Here is a 13,768-nt window from a genome sequence, read left to right on the forward strand (position 1 = left end):
GGCCCGGCTCGAGATCCGTCTCCTCCTCGCCTTTCTTTGGCTTTGACAAATTTGCGGGAAAAGCTCAGCCCAAGCCAAAGTGAAGTCATCATGACAGCCTCAATCCGCACGGGACTATCGTCACTGTCCATGACCTCTGCACCCGTGTCCGTCCCCCGACGGGCTACCAGCCTGTACTCTGGTTCCAGCGGCAGAAGTGTGAAGATGTCCTACGGCACCGGGCTCAGTTCGGGCCTGGACCTGGGCTGGTCTCTCGGCGGCGGAGTCATGGATGGCAGCAACTTTGCGGTGACCGGCAGCGAGAAAGTCACCATGCAGAACCTCAACGACCGCCTGGCCACTTACCTGGACAAGGTGCGATCGCTGGAGAGCGCCAACGCCAAATTGGAGCGTCAAATCCGCGAGTGGTACGACAAGCAGACTCCAATAATGAGAGATTACTCCAAGTACGACGCCATCATCGCCGACCTGCGCAGGAAGGTGGGTGTCTCGGCGTCGCGCCGTCAATTAAATCACGGAAGATCGAATCCCATGTCGATCGGCGTTTACACTTTGTTTTTCTCGGATGCTGTTTCAGATTAGCGATGCTGCTCAGATCAACGCCAGGTTGATGCTGCAGATCGACAACGCCAGACTGGCAGGAGAGGACTTCAGGATCAAGTGCGTGGATTAAGAAACGCATCAAAACGACGGGAGACATTTCCTTCGTTACACCCGCGCAATCAAATCCGCACTCGTATTGGATTTCGTTTTCTGAAATTCGTCGAAAGTGTTTTTGAAGACGGTTGCAACGACATTGAGAGGAGGGTCCATTTTGTCAAGAACATTTTGATCAATAAGACACGATTTGATCCGAGTCAACAGAGAGTCGAATATTCTGCGTAAAATTCTCCCAATACATTTTACTCGGACCAAAAAGTCTGTTTACTCCACCGAATCTTTTTTTACGCTTCACCTCATCATCCTTTGTGAAAATTGGATATTTCTGATGTGTTAAATGAAGCAGTCGGAGATTATATTTAATCGGGGATGCCGTCTCGTCACGCAGACGTTAAGGGTGGAAAAACGGGTCCAACAGGTTTTGGTGGCGCTTGACGTGGACTTTTGTTGGCAGAACCAACAAGCGATTTTGCGAGCGTCCCGACATGAACGCGTGCGTGTGTGTTTGACAACCGACAGGTTTGAGAATGAGCTGGCTGTCCGCATGTCAGTGGAGGCGGACATCGCCGGACTGCGCAAAGTCGTGGATGACCTGACGGTGGCTCGCACCGACCTGGAGATGCAAGTGGAGGGTCTGAAGGAAGAACTGGTCTACCTGAAGAAGAACCATGCGGAGGTAACTCGTCGACTCACCAAAACGTGGCGGTTTTCGGCGCCGTATATAATACACGCTGCATCGTCGGGCACTTTGCATTTTGAGTGATACTTTTAATTCTGGTCATATGAGACGGAGCCAGCTTCAACACACACGCCAACTATTTACACAAATGCCTCCCGGCGACACGGTTCCTAATCCAACAAGTCCCGAGGACTTTCTTGTGCATCCACAAATTGTACACAAGAGGACTCGGGTATGCTAAGTTGTCATGCGTGTTTCTTGTCAGTCACAAGGGAGTCATCTATTTGTTCAATGAGAAGATAAAAATTTGCATGTTTGTTCATGGAATGAAAAAAAAAAAATCTTAGTTAAACATACAGACATTTTGAAGTAAACCTTCAAGGCATCTGGCGGATATTCACTCTCCTCTTAGTGCTACCATATGAAAAAAGAAGAAAATATACAATAAAAAAAAATATATATATTTTCTATCGAAATGGGACCTGTAGAACCAGTACTTTGTTTTCCCGCTCTTCACACAAACGTCTTCCTGCAGGAGATGGCAGCATTGCGAAACCAAGTAAATTCCTGCGCGGTGAACGTCGAAGTGGACGCCAGACCCCAGGATGACATGTCCAGAACCATTGAGGAGATCAGAAGACAGTACGAGTCCATCACCGAGAAGAACCGCCGCGATATGGACAACTGGTACAAGAACAAGGTCGGGAGAGAGCAAGACGACCCGTCGAATCTCACAAATGATGTCCGACCGCTTAAATATTGTATGGCATTCACCTCCCGCAGTTTGACGAGTTGAACAAGCAAGTCTCAAGCAGCACGCAGATCCTTGAGACCTCCCGCACTGAAATTAGTGAGCTCCGGAGAACCTTGCAAACGCTGGAGATTGAACTCCAATCCCAGCTTAGCCTGGTAACGGCAGATCACACGTTTCGTCTTGATATCAAATCAAAACGCAACCACAAAGTACTCTCAAAGATCACATTCTCCTCTTTTTTTTTTTTTCTCTCTTGACAGAAAGCTGCCTTGGAAAATCAATTGGCAGAAACAGATGCTCGTTACTCCGCGCAACTGAGCCATCTCCAGAACATAGTCAACGGCCTGGAGAGTGAGCTGAGCCAGATGAAGATGGACATCGAGAGGCAGTCGTCCGAATATCAGATATTGCTCGACATCAAGTGCAGGCTGGAGATGGAGATCGCCGAATACAGAAGATTGCTGGATGGGGAAGATGTCAAGTAAGACAAAGAACTTGCTCTGACCGACAAAAAGCAACGTCAATATTCTCTCATCCCCATTTTCTCTTTTCTTTCCTTTCAGGACCATCCAAATTGTCAAAGAAATCAAACGTAAGTGCATGACGTCACCATTTTTTATTTTTTTGGGGGTGAATTTCTGTGGCCATTATATATGCATATTAATTTTTATTCCTTTTATTTCTCTAGCTCAACCAGTTATAACCCAGAGAAGGAGAGTTGTGATTGAGGAGATGGTGAACGGAAAAGTGGTGTCCCGCACAGAAGATGTGGACGTTGATGTCCGCAAGAAGTAAAAACATCGGATCCCAACCAACAGATGAAAAAACATAAAAAAAACAATAATGTCATACTTATGATTGGATTTGTTTCTTTGTGACGCAAAGTTGTTGTGTCGCGTCAAAAAGTCACCCAAAAGTAACATCAACAAAGCGGTTATTGCAATTCCCGGCAGGTTTGAAATTGTCTCAAATGTCTTCTCCATCAGATGCCAATAAATGATTTGTGTGACACTATTTATTTATTTCTTTTTTTATCATTTCCTTCCTCTTCAAAAGATTTTTGCTCAAATATGAAATGTTTTGCCAAATGTTTCAAGTTCAAGCCGCTCGTAAGAATATTAACAATGCTGTCAAGCTTTTTGCTTTCCGAAAGGACAAACCTTTGTCGCGTCCATCTCGTGCACTGATTCACGAGCGAGCAGCCAATAAGAGTGGTCCACGCCATTTTGTCGACCGCCAATCGATAGCTCATTAAAATTAAATCAAATTACAAAAAAACGATTATGTAAAGGCGAGGCAACTTCATTTAGAGTGTGTAGGATATTTCATACACAATGTGATGTACATTTTCCTTGTTGGCCATGTTGGCTTTATGCAGGGTTGCGAAATGTATAATCAGGGTTAATACTCACGAACATCAAAGATGTTAGGAAAGAATTATGCATGCGGCAAAGATGGAAGCGTTTGCTAGTCGACATGTAAAAAAGGAAAAAAAATCATTTAAAATTCAATGTAAAACTCTACCCTTCAATCACATTTTCACTGAATTTCAAATTGCAATTTTGGCTTTGTGTGCAGACCAAATCATAAATTTTGATTGTCAAAATACGTGTGGACCTAATTGTAACCAAATAAAGCAAATAAAGAGCGAGTTTGAACTGAATCTACTCTTTACAAGCATGCTGGGAAGTGCGTGGCTTCAGCAACATTATTACTATAGCGCCATCGTGTGGCAAGTGAACTACACGGCCTTAGAAGTCATTCATTCATTTTCTTTCTCTTGATGTAAATCGTGTTAGTGTCCCCTGCCTCGAAATCAATTTGTTTTATAAATTAAATTCATAGAAAATATTTATCATACGCTAGCAGTGAATATAATTTTAAATCAATCCGTTTTGTGAATATGGCGTTCATTCCAAAGAATGCATGTGACGTAACTTCACACATCCAAGTCAGTGCAGATGACAAACCACATTTCTATTTTCGTGACGAGATTAACGCTATACTTCTAAAATTGCTATCTTGCAGTAAAATGATGTTCCGGCGGATTGACGTGTTTTAGTCACGATTTATATGATGACAAAACAATGCACCAGGGGGAGGTGACGTCATCGTGGCACAGTCACCTCCTCGGTGACGTCAATTTCAAGAGACTGGGCGGCAAAGCGACACGAGCGCGCATGACCTTAACCCGTTTTCTTTGGACTGGAGACGTTGCAGGAATGACTTGAAAATCCGTTTCGGTCTCGAATTTAACTTTGACGGTTGGGTCGCTAACCCACTATTCCTTGGCATGTCCAACTGTAACAATCAAAGTGGACATAGTTGGGAATATGCTCTCCTTGGTGCTGAAATGTCTTCAGACGGTCTGGGGGGGTGTATGTGTATGTGTGTGTGTATGTGTGGGGGGGGATATGTGCTTTTGTGCGCGTTGGTGTTTAGGGGTTGAATGCGACGATTAGACTGGATTTAAGATGTGTGTGGGTGTGAAGTCGTTACGTCACACGACTGCACCTATGGTGGATGGCAGTGAAGACCCCAGTCTCACATGAGTAAGCGATCCCCCCCCCCTCGTCCGGAGAGAGAGAGAGAGAGAGCGAGAGAGAGCGCGCGAGAGAGAGAGAGAGAGAGAAACAGTCACCGCCTGTACCACACACTATCATCCTGATACTCCAGATGTGAAAAGACGGCGGAGGCAAACCCAACCGTCGCCCTTAACCGCGGAAATGGGCTCTTGCTAAACCCGGCAAGTGTCGGTGTTGCAGACGCTCCGCTGAGGCAACGACGACCACCGACCAAAAAAAAAGCACATCCGAGGGTGCCTGCAACGATGAGCGGCTTGCACTACTCGCCCGGGCGGGGGCCGCTGCCGCCATATCCGCGCAGCGTTTCTTGAGGTGTGGCTGAGAAAACGTCCGTAGGATCCTGTCAGCCGAAACGACACGACGAGGAAGAGGAGGAGGAGGTGGCGGCGGCGGCGGCGGCGGTGGTGGTGGTGGTGGAAAAGATGTCCGCCTCGGTGGGGCCACAGAGCGGCCCTCGCCCACCCACCGTGCCGCCATCCATGCCGGACCTTCCGGATTTGAGCCATCTCACCGAGGAGGAGAGGAAAATCATCATGGCAGTGATGGCTCGGCAAAAGGAGGAAGAGGAGAAAGAACAAGCCATGTTAAAGTAAGAGCATCCCTTTTCGTCGCAAGTTTAATGCTATGTGAAGGATGTCCACATCCGCTGAGTTGACCAAGCTCGTGTTTGCGAGTAACACCCCCCCCCTTCTTTCGCCCCCCACCCTTTGCCCATTTAATCTAGTAAACTAGCCTCCTATATATATATATATTTATATATCTCGTCAAGAGATGTGTTGTTGCATGCGCTAAATATGCAGTCCATCTGTGTTGAGGCACCATCCGCCGAATAGTCACATGTTTGCAGATACTATAGTGCGATAGCTTCACTGCCTGGATCAATATCTTCAAACAACACAATGTCAGTGTTGGTTTGCGATGACCTGAAAAGGGGTCACCCCTTTTTTTCTCATTTATAGAAGAATAGGGTGTGACAGCGGCGATGTTGCTGATGAATCATAGCATCATCCATCCTACTCTTTTTTTTTTTTTTTTTTATCAATGGGGTCTGTACCCCACGCTTCACCGTTCCTAATTTTCCCTCCAACGAGCACATGGTTTGTAGATTTAAAGTTGTAAACGGTGTGAGTCAATCTCTCAACAACAATGCCTTTCTAATCCATCGCATTTAAGCGCTCCAAAAAAAAAATATTTTTCAAGCCCGCCAGACCTTGGAGAAGCTGTGTGTGCGACCATTTGCGCTGCTCTCAGCGCAGGGAAGGAGATGGGGTGTGGTTGGGAATATTAGCAGGCCTAAACTGCCTGGACACGGCACAGATTAGAGATGAGATGTGGTGTTCTGTGAGCGCTTTGGAAATGCTGCCGGCGTTGATGAAATGGACATTTGTCATCAACCTGATACCTGAAGAAGGATTTTCAGCTGGCCAATCGTTTAGATTGATACTCGGCTATAAACTATAACCCGGAGTGGGAGCGTGATAGGAATCGCGGAAACGGCTATTCGTCACCACGTCGTGGACTTTGACGTTAAAATGATTTTTCATCAGGCTAGTCGTCTTCCTTCCATACGCAACAAACAAAAATTGCCATCACTGTATTTGATGGCAGAACCGGGCCGCACCGGTCTCCGTCTGAAGGACCTAATCAAGAGTGATGCCGCTGCATCCCGCCACTCTGGCTTGCTTCAATTCTGATGTCTGTTTTCATTTCCTGGCCGCAGCCTTAAGGGCAGAAAGCTGCTCGAAGTCCCTGAGAGGAAGTCATGTGTTTAATGTTCCACGAAGCAAAGCTCACGTTCAGTCGCTAATGGCTTTCGTCATCTGGGAAATCATTGATCAGATCAGCCGTACAGAAAAATGATGCTTCACCTCAAAACAAGTCTTTGTCGTTTGCCGTCATGTTGCTCGAAACCAAATGCCAGCTGCACCGGCGCCCCCACGACACCGGTTGGCGCGCCGCAAACGTTACGGACTCGGATAAACCGGTGCGCGGCGGAAGAAAAGTTGTGGGCCGCTTGTTTCAAGTTCTTGAATACCTGCTGGCCACATTTTCTCCCCTTGATTTCGGATTTCAAAACTGAGCATCAGTTGCTTGGCGAAGGTTGAGAAGAATATCGTTCAGCTTTCAGCAAATAATGTACGTCTGATGAAAAGTTGACATTCATTTCTCGAGTTTTGCAGTTCTTCGCTCAGAGAGAAGTCAGAACGTCAATGAAACGGAGTTTGAAACTTTGCTGAATGTTTGTAAGCCGTTCTATCACGTCTCGGCGATTTGTTTTTGAGTTGAATTGAATGACTCCAAAGATTTGACGTGACTTTTGCTCAATACTCGTAATTTGAGCCGCTTAGGAGAAAGTCTCAGAGCGGAGACCTTCTCTTTTTTTTTTTTTTCTTTCCTAAGGCAAGCTCTCCTCTGAACAAATTGCTCATCAATGATTTATGGCGACAAACAGGAAAAAAAAGATCACATCGACGAGATTGTTGCAGCTCACGCAAAAAATAACTCCAACTTCGATGATATCAACGTGAAATGGACGTCATGCGCCAACCCATCTCACCGTTTGAAGGATTACGATGCCAAAAGTTCAGAGCAATCTATCACGTTTCGAATTTTAGCATAATCTTGGCCATATTATGTTCAATTATTTGCTGTTTCTTGATGGTGAAATCGGCAGCATGTCGAACCTTCAAATTTGGTCTCTGACCTTGGCTCAGTCTTGGGCAATACGCTTGCCTGCTGTTTACGGAATCTCCCTTTCAAGCCGTCAGTCATGTCCAGTCACATGACCTGAGTCCTGAGACTTCAACGGCTGTGTCCAGATACACGACTTTATCGGTCATGACTCACTCCAGATGTGTTTTTTTTTTTTTTTTGCTGTGCTAAGGCCTTGAAAAGTGTGCATGTGGCCTTCCCTTAATAGTTCTCAGGCCTGCCCATGTGTAATAATTAACGTCACTACCTCCGATTTGGGGGGGTTTGAGGGCCGGCACTAGTTGCTAATGCTAACAGCTAGCTGCTAGCCGCTAACGCCGGAGACTTATTGTACAATGACGGCGTAATTAAACTAGTCGTTTGTTAGCGTCCTAAATTAGCGACTGAATATGATTTTGGGGGTGGCGTTGTGTTGATGTTGGTGGCAACTTTGTAACAGCGATAAAGAAAACCGAAAGGTGGAAAAAAGGTAGCCGTTGTGCCACCACGAGGGCCAACTTCAAAGTAAAAGTCTACTCAGGAAATGACATTGGCATCATTGACTCAATATTTATTTTGAAGTTAGCCGTTCAGCGTATTCGTGGAGTATGTTTGCGAAATTCCTTCTCATTAATTTGAGGACAAGTTGCCAAAATGTTTATTTGTTGACTTGCTTTGATTGCTTGCATGCCTGCTTTGAGCCAAAATGTGAAAATGAAATGAAGCAAAATGAATACCTGAGACTTTGCTCTTTCATGTATGCATTTTATTTCTATATGATGTATTGAGTCCAAGAAAAAAGTGTCAAAAGACACCAAGCCCCGCCCCCGTCTTCGCTTGTCATCTGTGTCACAACCCACATAATGAAAAACAATTTCCCCAGCAAATCTAAGTGTTTCTAGGAGAAAAATGTTAATACTGAATTATGGATCAAGTTGTAAAAATAGCGCCCACTTGGAAGTGTCTCCTGAAATATTTACATATTCCGTTGGCTGCATATATGCTGTTGTAGCGCTCAATCCTTTTTTTTTTCATGTTAAAGCTTTTTCTTTTTTTGCACTAGTGGAGTAAATCAGCCTGTTTTTGGAATATGACAAATAAAACCACACAATACCACAAACTATTTCTTACAACTTTCACCTGGCTTTTTTGTACAATATATTGTACAGTGCCATGAAATTCTTTTTTTTTTAACATTTTAACAATGCGACCAAATATTCCATCCAGGCCTGTCACCAGAATCATGAAATCAACTTCACATCTGATGAATAAAATGGACACCATTTTTTCCCCCAGACTTGAGAAATGATCATGTTTTTGTTTTTTTTTAACGTTTGTTTGTTTTTTAAACATCACCAACACTTTTTCTGCTTGCTTGTCACCGTTTGAGTCGTCGGTCGCAACTCTTACGGCCGGACGCATACACACTAAAAATGGACTGGCTTTTAGGAAGCCGATATTTTTTTTTCTGCACAACAATTTGTGAATTTAATGCAATGGCTGCAAAGCTGCAGGTTATGTACAGAAGAGAGAGAGAGACGAGTGGTCGTGGTGGTGGTGGAGTGTGTGCGTGTGTGTGTGTGTGTGTGTGTGCGTGTGCTGTTTGTGGGTGTTCTCTCAACCGCCTGAGATGGAGTGAGGGGATTATACAATGCTCGTGATTACTCCACCGGCACTCCCCGGCTGGCCGCGTGAGATGAGAGCTTTGTATGTTCCATGTCATATATGGAAGCGTACGTGTGCGTCTGCGTGGAAGGGAATTGGATGGCTACATCCTAATCATGTAGACGAATGGATCTAAATAAAATCTCATTTGAACCGTGGCCGTTGTGAGGTGCTCGGTTTTTATTTTTTTATTTTTTCCTGACTCACCAACTTGATGGATGAACTGAAAGACTAAAACAGGGTGTGGCAAACATTGGCTAAGCTGGCAAAACGTAGTGGGTGAAAGGTCATGAAAAATATTCTCTAATGTTCTCATCAAGTTAACAAAAAACTTGAGAAGTTGCAACTTTATATGAGAAGATGACGACTTGCAGTCGGGCTATTTGGGACTCCAGGAAAGTAAAGTGAAGCTTTGAGAAATTCTTGCCTGCCAGATAGTCACAGACGGGCCATCTGGGTTCTTTGATGCCTGCTTGCGTTCCGAGGTGAACATTTGAAATCCTTTAAACAGAAGCGAGAACCAGCGATGGAAAAGTCACCATCGCGTCGTGCCAGAAAACAAACACACAAAAATAATGTTTGCATTTGAATAATCAAACATCTGTTGCATTTCACTTTCCATTTCTCTCTTTTAGTCCTTTCACACGCCATGCAGGAAGGCTTCAAGTCATAAAACAGGATTACGGGAGTATGATCTATTCTCTTCTTCCTCTCACTTTATTTCCATCATCCTCTTTCCATCCCGTGTTATTTATAGAAGCTCCGGATGCATCGTGTTCTCCCTTCCACTGTTCTCTGGCCCGGCGTTTTCCATTTCGAGCCTTCATTTGCCACTTGGTCCCGTCACTGGAAACAAATTTTGGTGTATTCATCTTGTCTGAGATGCAGCTTTTGGAAGTAACCTGGAACTAAACAGGTTTTATGGCAGGAAGGGCCCACCCCCGAATTGCCGATATGTGTATATATATATATTAATAAATAATAAAAAAAATGAAATAATTGGTGATCCTGCAAAGAGGTTTTGTAATTGACTGACAAAAGATGTGCGCTATAAATTTTGCAATATTTTCATATCCTCATAATATCTTGTCATGCTGGAAGTTCAACTAATATCTTCATATTTTCTGAGGATTGCCGCGGAGCTCAGATGTGATGCCGCCTGTTGACATAAATGCCACTTCTTGATTTATTTTTGACTAAAAGAGTTGCCGAGTGCAGCTTTTATCTGCGGTAAGCGGTATAGGAGAATGAGGAAAATGCGTCTCTAAGAACAGGAACAGCTGGTGCGCTGACACCCACTGACATGGAGCAGTTGACGCCGCCGTGTTACCATGACAACCGACTGTGAAGCCTCTGTTTCTGACAGCTGTTCCCATGGTGCTTGGACTTGGCTCAGCCCCCCGGTTCCCATTGGCAGGATAGATAGCTGCATGCGGGTCAAAGGTCATGTTGGTGACGTCGCGACCATGTTGTTGTTACGTACGGATAAATTCGTCTGAGGGTTGTCCAAATTCCAATACACGCTAATTATGATTTAAACCCAAACCAGATCCTCTAAACAGAAAATTCTACTATAATGTACCACGCAGGAATGGTCAGAAGGGCCTGTAAGGCAGGCGTGGGCAAACTACGGCCCCGGGGGCCACATGCGGCCCATTAAATGTTTTGACCCGGCCCGCCAAACTTGAAAAAAATCAAATGAATAAACCTTTTTCATGTTTTATTTTCTAAATGTGTCAAACACAGATATTTTGTTGTAATGCTTTTGTTCATTTTCATTTTGTTTGCAGATTAAACTGGGGTGGAAATAAAAGAAATGAGTGTCGAAATGCAATGTGGTTGGGGGGTGCGCGCGCCAGCGTTATGGTGCGCGCTGAGAGGGTGAGAGCAGCATGCAATGAGTTGGTGTGCGAAAACTTGGCTATTTTTCAATGGGAGAGTTCTTTAGTTCGCCTTTTTTGGGCATGGGCTCCACATATTCACGAGATAATACTTCTGTTTTAGTGATGGCATTCAAGGTCTTTATTCTGCACCGTCTCTGTGAAGTTTGTCAAATTTCCAAAATGTCGCTCTCCTTTTCTTACAGAACACTGCACCAGCAGTTTGAGAGCTATAAACAGGAGGTGCGTCGCATCGGGGCGGAGACGCGGCGTCAGCAGACGCAGCCCAAGGATGACGCGCCCACCTGCGGCATTTGCCGGAAGACCAAGTTTGCGGATGGCTGCGGTCACGTGTGCTCCTACTGCCAAACCAAATTCTGCGCCCGTTGTGGAGGTCGAGTCTCCCTGCGCTCCAACAATGTGAGAATAGCAAACGTGTATTTTCCCACTTTCATACGTCCTTCATCGTTTCTGCTTTGACAACCGTCAGTTTATCATCTGCTTCTTTGTTTTCTGCGAACACCAAAACTGTCGGCCCTTAGACGGACGGTTTCCTTTTTTCTAAGGGTGGACTGTTGTGGAATAGCACTGAATGCAAAAACTCACTTTTGTACCATTTCTGTCGTTTTCATTGTCTCGAGTTGTCCCGTCATGCGAGCGTTTAAGGTTGTGGCTCGTCCCACAAACCACAAACGCGGGACTTTATGAGAGTAATGGCTGCACATTTTTTACAAAACAATATCATTTAGACAGATGCTCAAATTATGACGTAAGAAAGTGAGTGTAGCCAAAACCCATTTAAATCCGAATATTTTCAACCAAACCGAATCGAATCGTTTTAAAGTGTACCATCCTTGAATCGTATCGCACGCCATGAATCGACACACCCATGGAATCGTCTTTAATGAGCGCTGCACACCCGGTAGAAATTGCTTAAACTTGAATAATTTGGGTTTTGGAGGACTTTTACATGTCATTACATATTAATAAACATGACAAAAGCGGCCGTACCACATCGAATTGAATCGTAATGCTGCTGAATGGAACCAACCCGAATCGTTCTCGCTGAAAATGTGCCGTCCTCGACAAAATGTATCGAATCATCTCATACTGGAGAGACGCGCGCCCTACTGAATATACGAACTAACGATTGTCTGAACAATTTCAGTCTCATGCGTCATCGCCTTTCACAATTTCTTGTCTTTTCACATCCACACCGCATGTAAACGTCAGTGTAGGAGGGATTTTAATTACAGAGGTCTGGACCTCAGCAGCCTCAGAGTCGTTTACGGCCATTACGAGACCAGGAATGGCTCGGCGGAAATAAAAACTAAACCGCTATTATTGTTTCCGTAACCTTGTCTGAGTCACGTAAACACTCGGAGAAAATATTCAAGACAAGTTCAAGGCAATTTTTACCGTTGCGGTGAATCGGGGGCGGCGTCAGTCCTCACGGCATACACGTCAGTGCTTCATTTTTTCCATGCGGTCTTCGGGCTTTCCTCCAAGCCAAGACAGAATACTCCACCTGGGCGGAGTTGGCCGAGAGACTATCACCCGATGCCTGCTGGGGCCCAATCTGCTCAGGAGTCAACCAAGCCAGACTCGCACTGTGACCGAATGTGGGTGGAACTGGAAGACGGGTCAGATTAGGAGATAATTTTAGAAGGCTTGGTTGGCGACGTTCTTGGCTCGTTCTGTGCCGATGAATGCGTGCAGTCAACCAATAAAACCGGAAAATAAATTTGACGAATGGATGAATACATGGGATTCCAGATGAACGAAAGCTGTGAACGTGCGACTTGATTGCTCACTCAAAGTTGTGCAATCCTGACGAGCAAGCAGGCACACCCACCATTGCGTCTTCCAAACGGGTCGTTTGTTTTGCACATTCTGGGAGAAGAAAATCGAAAAAGAATAAATTTGCATGCGCGACGTGGTACGAATTGCAGTGCCTGATTTAACGTCTTTAGAAACCACATCTCAAAGCGCTGCTGTGCGTAAAGATGACTGCGTTTATTCTGCCAAGGAAGCGACGCGCGCAAAATATGAGGCGACGGTGAGAACTGATTTTTTTTTTTTATGCTCATGTAACTCACTTTTTGAAATGCCAGAAACAAAAATAATCGAAATATATCGTCTGTTCAGCAACACCATTTTGTAGCTTCCAAATGCTTGATTTGAAACCGGTCACAAGAAGGAGTCATGCCATATCACAAAACTCCTTTCAACTCTGCATTTCTTTGCATATATACGTAAATAAATATTTTTTTTCTACAGCAGTGAGAACTTTATATTTTGTTGTAAAAAAAATATAAAAAATATGGTACATTTTATAATTTTATAAAATGCAGTTTGTTTACAAAAGAGATGGTTAACATGGCGTTGCAAATTAATTATTTTATTTTTACCTCAATTAATGTTTCATTCAGTTTAAATTGATATTATTTCAGTTTTCAATGAATCTTTACATCCCTAATAACAACACGGGAACATTCAGATTAAGATTAAGATAATATTCCGATTCACGTGTTTTTCTTCCGTTTGTTTCTTTTCTAATTGATTGTTTGATTTTGGCGAAACAAACCGCTTGTGCTAAAATAAAAAAAGATCCCCGACTTACCCGAGGACTTCGGTTTCAGCCGTATGTTAATCGTTGCGAAAACGATTCATCTCATGAAGCGGTGCACGTCATACTTGGAAAGGAGTCGTATCATAAAATAGCTAAAAACAATTCGGATTTAATTCATTTCCCAAGCCAAAGTCGTGACGTCACTGCAGCCATTGCTGTCAATGTTCACATCCTGAATCATCCGCTTGCATTTTGCGTCTTTCACTAAATGTGAGGGCATCT

The 13,768-nt window shown here is 44.4% G+C and overlaps 2 protein-coding genes across 15 annotated transcripts in view; both read left to right on the top strand.

The window, feature by feature from the left end:
* krt97 (keratin 97) lies at positions 1-3,107 on the top strand. The gene is made up of 8 exons (XM_088303683.1): positions 1-480; positions 578-660; positions 1,180-1,336; positions 1,875-2,039; positions 2,123-2,248; positions 2,354-2,574; positions 2,657-2,685; positions 2,782-3,107. Exons 1-8 carry the CDS (start codon positions 91-93, stop codon positions 2,886-2,888), a joined length of 1,278 nt encoding a protein of 425 aa, XP_088159809.1. The 5' UTR covers positions 1-90; the 3' UTR covers positions 2,889-3,107.
* Positions 3,108-5,075: 1,968 nt separating this feature from the next.
* The window catches only part of LOC148332794 (regulating synaptic membrane exocytosis protein 1-like), a 35,828-nt gene continuing 27,135 nt past the window's right edge, over positions 5,076-13,768 (top strand). For all 14 annotated transcript variants that reach the window (XM_088303598.1, XM_088303606.1, XM_088303605.1 and 11 more), the window contains exons 1-2: positions 5,076-5,267; positions 11,121-11,334. In XM_088303598.1, the coding sequence (XP_088159724.1) occupies positions 5,101-5,267; positions 11,121-11,334 (381 nt within the window). In that variant the 5' untranslated portion in view covers positions 5,076-5,100. The remainder of the gene's footprint in view (positions 5,268-11,120; positions 11,335-13,768) is intronic.

Source organism: Idiotropiscis lumnitzeri, chromosome 8 (assembly GCF_059441095.1).
Source record: "Idiotropiscis lumnitzeri isolate Australia: NSW breed Sydney's pygmy pipehorse chromosome 8, RoL_Ilum_1.0, whole genome shotgun sequence".
Lineage (NCBI taxonomy): Eukaryota > Metazoa > Chordata > Actinopteri > Syngnathiformes > Syngnathidae > Idiotropiscis > Idiotropiscis lumnitzeri.

Coding starts and splice junctions, on each gene's coding strand:
- krt97 (XM_088303683.1), top strand. CDS start 91: ATGACAGCCTCAATCCGCACGGGACTATCGTCACTGTCCATGACCTCT. Junction 1,337..1,874: donor TGAAGAAGAACCATGCGGAG/GTAACTCGTCGA, acceptor GTCTTCCTGCAG/GAGATGGCAGCATTGCGAAA. Junction 2,575..2,656: donor CTGGATGGGGAAGATGTCAA/GTAAGACAAAGA, acceptor CTTTCCTTTCAG/GACCATCCAAATTGTCAAAG.